Source organism: Lissotriton vulgaris, chromosome 1_1 (assembly GCF_964263255.1).
Source record: "Lissotriton vulgaris chromosome 1_1, aLisVul1.2, whole genome shotgun sequence".
Classification (NCBI taxonomy): Eukaryota; Metazoa; Chordata; class Amphibia; order Caudata; family Salamandridae; genus Lissotriton; species Lissotriton vulgaris.
Window position 1 is genome coordinate 2,131,928,399 of NC_141685.1, and position 13,523 is coordinate 2,131,941,921.

The 13,523-nt window shown below is 44.8% G+C and overlaps 1 protein-coding gene across 1 annotated transcript in view; it reads right to left on the reverse strand.

The window, feature by feature from the left end:
* The window catches only part of KCNMB4 (potassium calcium-activated channel subfamily M regulatory beta subunit 4), a 160,926-nt gene that overhangs the window by 15,094 nt on the left and 132,309 nt on the right, over positions 1-13,523 (reverse strand). Inside the window, exon 2 of the mRNA XM_086939259.1 lies at positions 6,278-6,405. Within this exon, the coding sequence (XP_086795385.1) occupies positions 6,278-6,405 (128 nt within the window). The remainder of the gene's footprint in view (positions 1-6,277; positions 6,406-13,523) is intronic.

Consider the following 13,523-nt stretch of genomic DNA (forward strand, 5'->3'; position numbering starts at 1 on the left):
GTAAAGGAGGCAAAAGAGGAAAAATTGGGGGAAGCCGGGGGGGGTTCAGCTATTAAGATCGAGAGGTTTTTTCTCGAGGGGATGATATTGGTCTAATTATTGGTTCTTCAGGCTAGGGGGGGGCCGGCACTCCATATTTTGCAGAGACTAATTGTCCTTGGGCCTCATAGGTTAGGAAGGATGGGTGGGGGGGGTGGGAGGGGTAAAGAGAGGGGCACGGGGTTGTGGTGTTGGGGGTGAAAAAGACAGCAACAGACAGTAAGGATTGTGAGCAGGCTGATAAAGTACAGACGGCAGAGAAAATGATTGAGAAGAGTCATAAAAAATGTGAAAGATGTAAAATCGTCCATAAAATGGAGAAAACTGGTTATACAAGTATAGAACAGGATCTGAATAATGATGCTAATGGATTGGAAAATTAGGATTTGTACTTTAAATATATGTGGCCTAAATGACCCTAAGAAACGCCAAATTTTAGCTAAAATTATACAGATATTACAACTAGACATATTGTGTTTGCAGGAGACATGTTGCATGGGTTAACAGAGAATATTTAAAAAATATGGGAATGGACCTTGTTGTTTTTTCTAAGCAAACTGGAGTGAAAAGAGGGGTAGCGATACTTAAAAAAGGGGTGTGGGAGACTGTGTAAGGGCAGAGGCAGATAAATGGGGCCGGTGGGCAATTTGCGAATTTATGGTGGGGCAAAAAAGGTTTTCATTGTGTAATGTGTATGGGCCGAATTTGGACGATGCTGAAGTTTTTAAATTTTTTAATTTAGAAAAAGCACAATGGACACTGCCTGTGTTAATGTGTGGTGATTTCAATATCCATATTGACTCGTGTATGAATGTCAGATTCAATCAAACATATACAGGAAGAAAGAAGTTAGTTTTCGCGGCAATAAGAGGTTTGCTCTTGGACCATGGTCTTCATGACGTTTGGAATGCAAAACATCCACGGGATTATGGGTTTACCTTTTATTCTGCCCCCCACTCCAAATTTGTACGTTTGGATTACTTTTTTATAACATCTGAGCTGCTAGTCAAAGCTAAAATCGAGATTCATCCTAAATTGGTCTCCGACCATAATCCAATAGTGTTAGAGTTGGCTTTAGATTTGGAAGATAAAGTGGAACCCCCACAGTGGTCTTATGAGAGGAAGTTGCATTTGGATGAGGAGTACTGTCAGGCAATGGGTAAAACAATTCAGGAATTTGTTGTTATTAATATGGGCACAGCTCCCCAGGAGATAGTCTGGGACGCGTTCAAATCAGTAATCCGGGGGGAAACCCTTAGTTTTTCCAAGTTTAAACGTAAAAAGATACAGTTTAAATATCGGCAGAATTTTGAGCAGGTTCTTAAGGCAGAGGAGAAGTTGGCAGAAGTCATTAAGCATGGAGCAGAGTCAGAAGTAATCCAGAAGGCTCAAATAGACCTCACAGTTAAAAGATCTAGTGTATATGGCAATATTGCCGATCAAATTGCTGTGAAGAAGCGGCATATGAGTTTAGGGAAAAAACAGGAAGAGTGCTGGCAAAAAGGACAAGGGAGAAAGTGGTGTATAATAGTATTTCTAAAATTAAAGATTTGCAGGGGGTGTTACGAGAGACTAAGGAAGGTGTGTTAACTGCCTTTCAAGGGTTCTATCAACAGCAATATACTGATGAGTCAGGCAGGATAGACGCTGACGAATATCTAAGGGACCTGATTCCAGCAACTCTGTTGGAGGCACAAAAGACAGTTTTGTTGGCTCCACCAGATTGGGGAGAAATTGAGTCTGCAATTTTAGGTCTAGCTCAGGGCAAGGCCATGGAACCTGATAACATCCCATTGGAATTCTACCGAATTTTTAGGAATATATTAAAAAAAGAATTAGTGGAAGTTTGCCAGCAAGCAATTCTGGGGAAGGCTCCTTGCTCCTGGTCGGAAGCTACTATTGTAGTCTTTAAAAAAAATGGTAAAAAGCGGAGGAGATGGGGTCATATCGGCCGATATCATTATTGAATTAAGATAGAAAAATGTATTCTAAGTTAATTGCTAATCGGTTAAATAATTTGATGCCGGGGTTAGTTTCTCCTAGACAACACAGATTCATACAGTATAGAGGTACTACAGATCACATAAGGCGGATTATATCTTTGCTGGACTGGGCTCAGGGTATGCAGTCTCCTGTTGGTGTGGCGCTGTAGGACGCCGAAAAAGCGTTCGACAGGGTCACATGGGGCTTTTTGTGGTTGGTTTTAAGACGGAAGGGGTTCCCCGTGGGATTCGTTAGGGCAATCCAGACACTATATTCTCACCCGTCTACTGTTATTCGAATCTCTGGGAAGGTGTCTGGGAAAGTGTCAATAGCAAGGGGGGCAAGACAGGGGTGTCCCTGTTCCCCCTTGCTGTTTGCCTTATATATTGATCCCTTTATCAACAGTTTGGAGGAAAATACTGTAATTAAACCTGTGAAGATAATGAGTCACGATTTTAAAGTCTGTGCATAAGCGGACGATATCGCGGTAGTGACATCAGATATGTGTGCCGCATTACCAGCTATTATAGAGGCTGCCGAGATATTTGCCCGATTTTCTGGGTACAAACTGAATGTTGACAAGACGCAGTTTATTCACTCAGAAGCTGGCTGCCCAGAGAATATCAAGGTTGAAAAAGAGGCTAACTACTTAGGGATTATGATTACAGCCTATATTGAAGAAATTATTCCTATAAATCTCGACCCCATTATTATTTCTTCTAATAAACTACTAGAAAGAATAAATAATTTAAAATTTTCTCTCCTTGGGCGCAGTAATGTGTTAAAAATGCTTATTTTCCCTAGGTTTTTGTATTTATTTCGGTCTATCCCCTTTATTATCTCCTCCGGTTATTTTTCCTGAATAAACAGAATGTGCTCTAGATTTCTCTGTGGATATCATCGGGCTCATAGAGCATTAAATAAATGTGTGCTGCCCCGAGAAAGAGGAGGCTGGGGTATACCGAATTTTCAGTTTTATCACTGGATTGCGATATTGCAGCATATGGGAATTTTAATTTTACCTGAAGATCCTATCGAGGATTTTTCTGCGCCGTCTATTTATGAGATGCTTTTGGGTGCTGAGGCCAAACAGTGCTTAAATTGGATTACTGAGCCCAGCTATTATAAAAAAACTAAATTTAAGACTATATATTCCACTTATGTTATATGGAGGACAATAAAAAAAAGATTTAGAATAGGCCCCAATATAAATATGTATACTCCTTTGCAGAATTGTTCTATTCTTCCAGACTTATTCCGAGATCGGGTGATGCAAAGATGGCATAACTTGGGGATATGCAATTTTGGAGATTTGTTTCAAGGGATTGATTTTGTTTCTTTTGACTATTTAAGGAAGAAATATCATCTATACCACACTGATTTTTTTAAGTATCTTCAGATACGTAGTTTCTGTGTTCAGAAACTCTTAAAACAAATGATCCTACCGGGGAAAATTAGGATTGTGGAAGCCATAAAGGAACGGAATAAAATAGGGCCCTTATATCAGTTGCTTTTGGAGAAGGTAGAAGATGATTTAGAGGATAGGGCATTTAAATGGCAAAATAAGCTAAGTGTTGAGCATGTAAATTTGGAGAGAAGTATGGAGATTGCGATTAAGGACTCAATGGATCAATGATCAGTCAACATTTTATGTCAGTCTTTGAGTTATATTACACGCCAGGGAAACTGGCTAAATGGAACTCAGGGCGAGGGACAAATTGTAACTCCTGCAGTTTATACGCAGCTGATGCTGCCCATATGTTTTATAGATGCCCTAAATTGTCTCAATTTATTCGTGATGTTGAGTATTATCTAACGAATAGTCTGAGCATTCCAGTTAAATTAATGGCTCCACTGGTCATTTTGGGATGTGATGAAAGCAAGGCTTATCAGGGCTCAGAAGCAGAGGAAGGTTTTATTTTTATCTGCATGTCTGTATATCGTTCATGCATCACATCTCAATGGCTTGATAAGGAACCACCAAATTTTATTATGTGGCAAACTAAACTATTGTCTATGTACCATCTCGAGATTGCATTGTATAAAATCAAGGGAATCAAGAAAAAAACTCTTGGGTATAAATTATGGTCTCCAATAACTAATTGGGTAGGATTGTAAGAAAAACCATGGTATCATCTATGCTTTTCATGTATCTTATGAGGCAAACTAAATTATTGTCTATGTATTATCTCGAGATTGCACTGTATGAAACTAAGAAAAAACGTGGTATATTTTATGTTTATGATTTATGTTTATTTAAGTTTTTTTTCTTTTAGCTGCGGTTTTCTTTTGAACTGCTTTAAAGATACGATGTTGCTCGTAGCCTGATAAATATAAGTTGTATTTTGTTTTTCTTTGCTGAATGTATGCTGTCATAAAAACTTAATAAATAAAAAATAAAAAAAAGCATTTTTACTTACCTAATACGCCAGGGAAGGTCCCAATCTAGATCCTACTGCTTTACTTTTTATTACATTAATTGTGAGTTATTGATTATTATTCACTATTGAAGAAAATAAATGAGCAGAAAACCAGGTTGGAGTCTTATGGTAGTAATGTGAGCTACTTGTGTGTTCTTGGCACTAATTTTGCCACCTCTAAGGCCAGCGGTCGTAAGGGACAATCCAGGTGTCGCAGCTGCGACCCTTGGCGACCCCTAAATGACATCCATGCTATTTTACCAATAATGTATTGAATATAGTTTAAGATGATTCACTAGTTCTGTGTACTATCGTTCACCCATTTGTTATGAATTTGGAGTAATATACTGCCTCTCCATGATGATGGTATAATACACCTGGTAACACACTCCTGATAAAGAAGGAGTTGTGGCCTAATGGCCAGAGCTGCCCACTTTGAAACTGGAGAACCAGGTTCAAGTATGGCATTGCTCGACATCCTGTGATTCTGGAAAAAGCTAACTAATCTCCTCTTGTCTTAAAACATAATCTGACCTTGTGTAACGTAATTTGATGCTCATGTAAAGTGCTCCAATGGCCTTGGGCAAGTTTGCACTGTATAAAAGTGCACAAATATATATATATATGAAGTGGTATTAGGATAAGGCGCTTGTCACAGGCATTCCTCTTCAGAAAAGTAGATCAGAATTTTAGGCAGATCCTGTTTTGATGAAAATCTTGAGGTTTTAATGCAATTTTTTTTATTTCAGATACAGTGGAGGGAGTGGTAGGAATAATTACTTTAAGTGTGTTTTCCTGTTTTCTATAGGTTGAATTAGTTTTTGGAGCATAAAATGTAGTGCATTTCGAAATACTGGAAAACACATTGGCTATCAACAGATGACCAAAGTAGCTATTTGGCATTATCTACAAACACATTGGGTCATATTTATTAACTTTTCACCAAAGTTCCTGCGCTGGTTCAAAGGGATAGAACAGAACAGAACCATATATATCAAGACATGGTGCTGTTTATCTCTGTTCCTGCGCATCTTAGGGCGCATGCACCAGCGCACACACCCTTGCACCATAGTGAAAAGGCGTGTGTTTGCAAGGGTGGGAGTTCCATTAAGCATCGGTTTTGTTCTAGAAGGGGAACTGTGCAGTGCAGCACACATGCAAAGTTGGAAAAATGTGGAGCATTTTAAAACCTCCTGCACAGTTACACCTGCATCCGAGAGGTGGAAGTGCTTGTGTAAAGCCTGTCTACCGAGGTCAGCAGACAGGGACTAGTGTCAAAACCCATGGGCGGTTGCATGGAAACGCCTATCTGCAGCACAATCAACACTGTTGGCGCAGAGGGGCAGTTTACTAAACCCACTGTGCGCGAGTCTACAGGAAATATTACACCATGCGTTTATATGACATTTTATATAAACAATGACCCATATAAAAGGTCTGATAATGAAGCAAGATGGCGCAAGTAAATGGGCTGGAAAAGCCTCAAGGTACACCTCTGTTTTAACACGCTCCAGAAGGGCTCTGGAGAGTGTCCGTCTGCGACACGCTGTGTCTGTCGTGTTGTGCCTTCTCCTCCACTCCCCTCCACCCCCAACCCCAACCCCTCCCCCCCCCCATTCTCCCCCCCCCCACACACACACACCCTCCCACTCACAATGGGGTAAAAGATGTTTGAGGCAGCTTTGGGCTCAGTAACACAGCAGAGATCAACAGGCGTCCGGAGCAGTACTGTCTGAGCTGAGGTCTGTGAGGGCATTTATTGGGCATACTCTCTCTGCAGCCACGATTGAAGCTCCGAAAACAACGCAAGTGCTGATTCCCACCCAGGGATGTACCTCCGATGCTGGTTCAAGTAGCAGGTGAAAGGTCGCAGGCCAATTTCCACATTCCAGTATTCCTGCCAGATCTTAACGTTTTTGGAGTTTTTCTGGTTCTCTCTCTCGCAGGGCGGAATGTACGAGCACTGGGAAAAGAAATAGAAAAGAGACCGGTCAGTAAGAAACAAAGCTTGATGTGCCCTTAATGCAAGTACCATATTCCAGCACTGTCTCTGGAAACATCAACATCTCTAAAGATTTAGGGCCAGATGTATCAAAGGTTTTTTCCCATACTCTTTCTATGGGGAAATGTGTTCATACATATGGCCCTTAGTGCCATAGGAACAGCTGAATGCACGCATATCCATTATGCCAAAGAGTGGGGGATGGGTGTCCAGTCTGCAGCTAGCCCCTGCTGTGCACAGGGAGGTTGGACAGGTAGGGCAGAGGGGCTGCCAAAGGCTAGGTCGTGTACCCAGTCCAGGTTGCACATGGCTAAAGGCCATGCACGACTGGGGTTTGGTATGCAGGAGGCTGAGAGTAGGGTCTAACAGTAGGCCAGGCCCTGAGCTAACCCTTGCTGCCCATGGCCAATTACAGCAAGAGTTGGGTGAATGGAAGGTTGGACCTATGGCCCGGCTGAAGGCAGTGAACTATCAGAGCTGGGTGCATGGGAGGCTGAGTGAACACCCTGGCCACAGATTGCTTCTGAGACCAACCCCCTCTGGGTGGAGGCAAACCTGTCCAATGCAGGATTGCGCTCACGGGGATTAAGTGTCGGACCTGGCCATGGGGTAGGCCCAGTGTCCAAACGGGTTGGAAATATATCATCATAAAATCCTCATCATTTCCGAATAGTAGGTTATGGTTTCTTCTGGTCATAAGATAATAGTGTATTTTGTGACAAAAAAGAAATATAAAAAAAATTCCGATAATTTAACATTTTGGTTGCAAAAAAAACCCCCAAAATAATGATTACTAGCAGGGCAAACCAGAACCTGTCCATTTAGTCATGCGTGACAAAATTAGGGCCTGTACCATGATCCTTCTGCCATTGAAAGGAAGCAGGGGCAGAACTTTCCTGAGCATCCTAAGCAGGCCATAGCAGGTAGCTGCTAGCATAGTGGCCTGGTGGCCGAAACCAAGGGATCTGTCAAGCCATATGCCTAAGCTCTTAATCTGCTGTTTAGGAATGGGCATTGAGTTCAGACAAGTCGGCCATAGCTGTGATGATAGGGGTGATGGAGGTTTTCCTAAAAACATAAGCTCTGTCTTATCGCTGTTTAGTTTTAGACGGGCGAGTTTCATCCAGTCGGCTACAGCCTCTAGGCAGCTGCCGAGGGAGCATGATGAGCCCTCTGGATGGTTCAGGGATACCACCACTTGGGTGTCGTCAGTGTAGGTAATTATTTGTATTCCGAAAAGTAAAACTACTTCTGCTAGTGGTGCCATGTACGTATTAAAGAGTGTGGGGCTCAAGGAGGAGCCCTGGGGTACCCCACAACCAAGCGGCCAGCAGTCAGAGAAGGCATTACCTTCGAACACCTGAAAGACCCGGGGGCATATTATCAAGCCTGTGCGCTAAAATTATCGCCGCTTTATCGGCCGAAAACGGCCGATAAAGTGGCGATAATGGGCTTGATAATATGCTCTATGGAATTCCAATCGAAGCACATGTTAGATGTGAAGACATCTAACATGGGCTTCGATTGGAATTCCACAGAGCATATTATCAAGCCCATTATCGCCGCTTTATCGGCCGTTTTCGGCCGATAAAGCGGCGATAATTTTAGCGCACAGGCTTGATAATATGCCCCCCGGTCTTTAAGGAACGATTGAAGCCAGGAGAGAGCTGAGTTAGTCACTCCTAGACTTTCCAGCCGGCTCAGCCGGGTCCTGTGGTCCACAGTGGCGAAGGCGGCACTGAGGTCCAACAGGATGATAGCTGCTGAGCCACCCTGGTCCACAAGTCTTTGGGCTTCTTCAGTTGTGGCCAGGAGGGCCGTTTCTGTCCCTAGTCGTGGCCGGAAACCTGTTTGAGATATGTGGAGTAAGTTGTTGAGTTCTAGGTATTGCACTAGGATGGAGTTTATGTGTTTCTCTGTTATCTTACTTAGCCAGGGGAGGAGGGATATGGGTCGGTAGTTTGACAGGTTAGTGGGATCCAGGCTAGGTTTTTTCAGCAGGGCCTTTACCTGGGCGCGTTTCCAAGCGAGATGGACTGTGCTATCAGAGATGGAGGCATTTATAGTGGCCAGGATGACAGGGCTTATGAAAGTGGCGACTAGAGGAAGGAAACGAGGAGGGGCGGGGTCGAGTGGAGAACCCGAGGTCACTTTGGGCATGATTGCTTTAAATGAGTACTCATCTAATAAGGGGAACTCTGCAAGGGAACAGTGGTGAGAGGGGGAGGGCTCCTAGAGTCGGCCTCTCCAAATGCGTCCTGGGATGGAGGAAAGGAGCGGGCAATGAGTTCTATTTTTGGGTCAAAGAACTCTGCGAGACTGTTGCACCTAGGGAGTGCATCTTCCTGATTGGGGATTTTTTGGGGTATGGTAATCAGGGATTTGGCTATACGGAAAATCTCTTTGGGGGAGTTTACCGCAGCGCAAATCTTTTCTTCATAGAAGGAGGCTTGTGCGATTTTTATTTCTTCCTTATATTTCCTTATTGCCTCTCGGTAGCTTGATTTGCTTTCTTCTGTGGTATTCAATCTCCAACTCCTTTCTAACTTCCTACAGTTTTGTTTGAGCTCTTTTAATTTGATAGAAAACCATGGTGCAGGCCTCCGGTTCGAACTTTTATGGGTAGATCTTAAGGGGGCTAGCGTGTCTAAAGAATTTTGAATCCAGAGGTTGAAGTTGATATTGGCTCTCTCTGGATCTGGGCTAGAGGGTGGTAGGGTATTCTCTAGAAGGTTGGACCACTGACTAGCGAAGAGGTTCAACCATTTCCTGTTGTGTGTCTTTGAGTTGTTCGAAGAGGAAGTGCTGACTGGGATTGTCCAGGTGATTGGGGTTAGTACGTGGTCGGTCCAAGGGATGGGGACAGCAGTGTCACTCTGGAGAAGCTGTGAATTACTAAACACGGCGTCCAGAAGATGCCTTTTTAAGTGAGTAGGAGCGGAACCTTGCAGGGTGATTTGTAGGGCTGATAAATTGGATACAAGTTTGTTGGCCATGTTATCAGTGGGGTCATCGAAGTGAATATTGAGATCACCTAGGATCGTGTAGTTGGATGGGGAAAGTGCTAAATTGGCAGCCATAGTAAGGAGTGCATTCATAAATTGGCCCAGAGGTCCTGGGGGGCGATAGAGCAGCAGGCCAGAGACCGTGTTAGTCGGTGAGAATTTTAATGAAAAATTCATATTTTCACAGTCCGGGAGGTCTTCTGTGGAGGATCAGCATTGGAACTGGTCCTTATAGATTATCACTAACCCTCCCCCTCTGCCAGTTTTGCGATCCGCTCTTAGGATTAGGTAACCTGGGGGAAGAGTTTGCGTGACAACTGGGTCTGACTCGGCCTGGAGCCAAGTTTCAGTAAGAAATAATGCGTCCGGGCTGAGGTCTTCTAAACATTTGAAGTTCAGTTGTGTGTTTGGCCATCGAGCGGCAATTCAATAGATAACATTTTAGGGAAGGGCCAGGGGACTGGGCGGCTACCTTTACTATTTGGAACGTGAAGTGGCATTGGGAGCAGCCGGTCGATCCGGTTGCAGTGTCTATTGAGTGCAAGCATTTTAGGTCCATGGTGCCTGCCAGGCTCCGTAGTGTCAGAGCACTGTAGGTGAGGATATCTCTCAGTAAATTGCCAGGGGTTGTGGCCTCTAGGCCCGGTTGGGCGCAGACGGGCTTGCCTTTGGCGCGCCAGCGGCGCGCACGCATCCGCTGCGCGGTTGCGCCAGCCTGATTTTTAAGTGCTGGGGCGGGAAAAAGGCTAGAGCGCTCACCTTGGCCCACTCAAGATGGCGGCCGTCCGGGTGAGTGCCTAATCGCCTTTCACTCCCTTCAGGTGTTTTAACCACATGAAAACGAGCACCTCGATTTCCCCGCTAGTATTCCTCAAATGTGAAGCCTAAAGCCACCACCCAACAAAATATTAAAAATATTAAAAAAGTCGATCTAAAATTCATCCAAATAGCAGCAATCTATATCTGTGCAACATGAAGCAAATAACGAAGCAGTATCATGGGCATTCAAGCAGGCTTCCGGTTCACGCCTCAGGAGCAATCAAGGCAGCGCGATCGCGCCAGCCCGATTTTTAAGTGCTGGGGCGGGAAAAGGCTAGAGCGCTCACCTTGGCCCACTCAAGGTGGCGGCCGTCCGGGTGAGTGCCTAATCGCCTTTCCCTCCCTTCAGGTGTTTTAACCACATGAAAACGAGCACCTCGATTTCCCCGCTAGTATTCCTCAAATGTGAAGCCTAAAGCGACCACCCCAAAAAATATTACAAATATTTAAAAAGACGATCTAAAATTCATCCAAATAGCAGCAATCTATATCTGTGCAAAATGAAGCAAATAACGAAGCAGTATCATGAGCATTCAAGCAGGCTCACGCCTCAGGAACAATCAAGCCATCTCTGAAACATGATAGGTGAGGTCATGTGCATTGCATTTGTGGTTCATGTTATGGTTTCCACGGCATGGATATCAGTTAAGATATGCGAAGTTAACCATACATGTCCAGCTTCTTTGTTTGCTTTGTTTAGTAACCATAACCACCTTAGCAGTGCTTTAAGCGTGTGCTTGTGTATGCATTGTATATATGGAGATGGATAGAGTGTAATATGGTACATATTACAATTGATCAGTGTGGCAAGGGGTCATGATTTATGAGAGGTCAAGTTTGAGTGGGTCATGATTTCCTTCCCTTCTCTCAATAATGGTGATAGCATTTTGCCTTCAACAAACCTATTTAACCATAAGCATAGAAAAGGAGGTTAAATTAAAGCAAACACTTGGCCTTGTGAGGATGGATTACTGCAGTTATTTTCTCCTGCAATGTGGTTCAGTAATGTAATCTGTGAGAATAGGGTGGAACACAAAAGTCACTAAATAAACCTGTGCTTTACCCTTGGTACCTTGGCACAAAGCAGTCAGGCTTAACTTAGAGCCACTGTGTGACGTAATTAAATAGCACGCAAACAGTAATAAAGTGGAACAACACAAGAAAAATTCCAAATCAATTTAGAAAATAGAGTGCATTTTAATAACAAAATGATACCATAAGTTGAGACCGACTACGATGGAATGGGGGTCAGATACAGAGATCAGGTTACTCCTACTGAATAAGTTACCATCTCAAAGTCCAGTTCAAAGAGTTCCATTCACGGTGGAGACAGTTAAGAGGAGCAGGCAGAGTATCATCGGTGGTTGTCACGGGTGTCGTCACTGTAGCGTGGAGAGCAGGTGTCGCAGGAGGTTGTTACAGTAGCGTGAAGATCTTGTCGGGCGCAAGGACAGTCGTTGCTGGAGCTTTGCATTGGCGGTCACCATGGGCTGTCATTGCTGTAGCGCAAAACTCAGATCTCGCATTGCCGGTCGTCTCTAGCGGTCACTTTAGCATGAAGAGCAGCCCTCACCAGAGCTTCGCATTTGCAGTCATCCATAGTGGCAGAGTCCTGGAGCTAACAGACCCATTCGTAGTTGTGAAGGGACCAAACTTCAGGTTTCACCGTTCTTCTTTGGAGGAGCTGAGACTGATGCTAGTCAAAGGTCCAGGTCTTGTGAGGTACCTCTAGGGGATCAGGAACTCACTCCAGCAGAGGCCAGCAGGGCTCAGGCAGGTCCAATTGAAGGTCTAGGCAGGTCCAGAGGCAGGAGGACAACTGGGCATTTGCTGGGAGGTCTATGAGGCTTGTTGTGTCACTGTAGCTCAAACAGGAGGTCAGCCAGCTAACCCTTGGAGTCACTCAGGTAAGCTCAGATGAAGGTAAGCAGGTCCAGTCTTCCTTCTCAGACAGCAAGGCAGTCTCCAAGCAGCAGGGCAGTCCTCCAGGGGCAGGACAGTCCTTCTTTAATGTCCAAAGGTCCAAGAGTGTTCTGATGAGTGACTCAGAAGGTCCAATATTTATACCTGGTGCCAGCCTTTGTGTGTGGGGTGACTCCATGTTCTACCCTCACATCAGGATATGGAAAGTTCTACCCTTCTCCTCTCAAGGCTCCAGACTGTCTGGAGTGACAATAGGCTGGTGTTAGGGTTCTTGGTGTGTATTGGAGCAAGCCCTTTGAAGTGTAAGTGGGGCAGGGCACAGCTCCCTACCATCCTGTCAGTATGTCCCATCCTGGCAACACTTAGTCTCCTTTGCCGCTGAATTTCCATGGTTTTGTGTATAAAATCTGAACCTAACTATTACGTCCCTGTAACCTTTGCTTTTTTGTTGAACTTCTAAGCTTTTTTAAATTCTATTTCCTACTTTTAATGTCCTTGGAATCTTTATTTTTTTTAGGGGATTTTGAATTTTTTTTAAATGTAAAGTAAAATTTAATTGCATAGGTTAATCCAATTGCACAATTCCCCAAAGGGCAGCAAACTTGCAGGCCTCAACCTTGGGTTCCTTTTAGCCCTGTGGATCACATTCCCCGGTCTGGCACATTTTTGGGGGTAGGTGGGTATGTATCCCCCTCCCTGGGCCGGTTTTAGCCCAAGGGACACCATCCTCTGTGGCTCAGGGCATTTTTGTAAGGCAGGGGGTCTATGGCCTCCTCCCCCATGCAGTGTTTGGCTCCAGGCACCCTTATCAAAATATGGGAGGGGGCATGCCGCCCCCCTCGAGGACAATTTTGCCTCCGGGGACCCCATCCCCTTTGGCACAGCCGTAACTGAAAAGGGGTAGGGGGTCAAGCAACCCACTCTCTTGGCTGATTTCGGCCCCAGGGACCCCCTCCCCGGGCGACCGGCTAATAATTAAAGGGGGCATGCAGCCCCCCTCCCAGGCAGATTTCTGACCCTGGTACCCCATCCTCTGGGGACTGGCCCATAATTAAAGGAGAAGAGGGGCTGCACGACCCCCCTTCCCGGGGCCAATTTCAGCCCCTAGACCCCATTCCCGGGACCCGGCCAAGAAAGGGTGTGGCCCCCGGTGCCCACCCATCTCCTACTCTGCTACTTTACTATACTCGGACAGCTCGAGTGACTCAAAACTATTAGCAAGCACTGCCCCAAATCAAGCCTTGACCCTTCTCCTTTTTTTAGTAGGAGACCGAGGATGGACACGGGGAAGGAGCAGAGGAAGGAGATGGTTCAACCAGAACCAACTAGCAG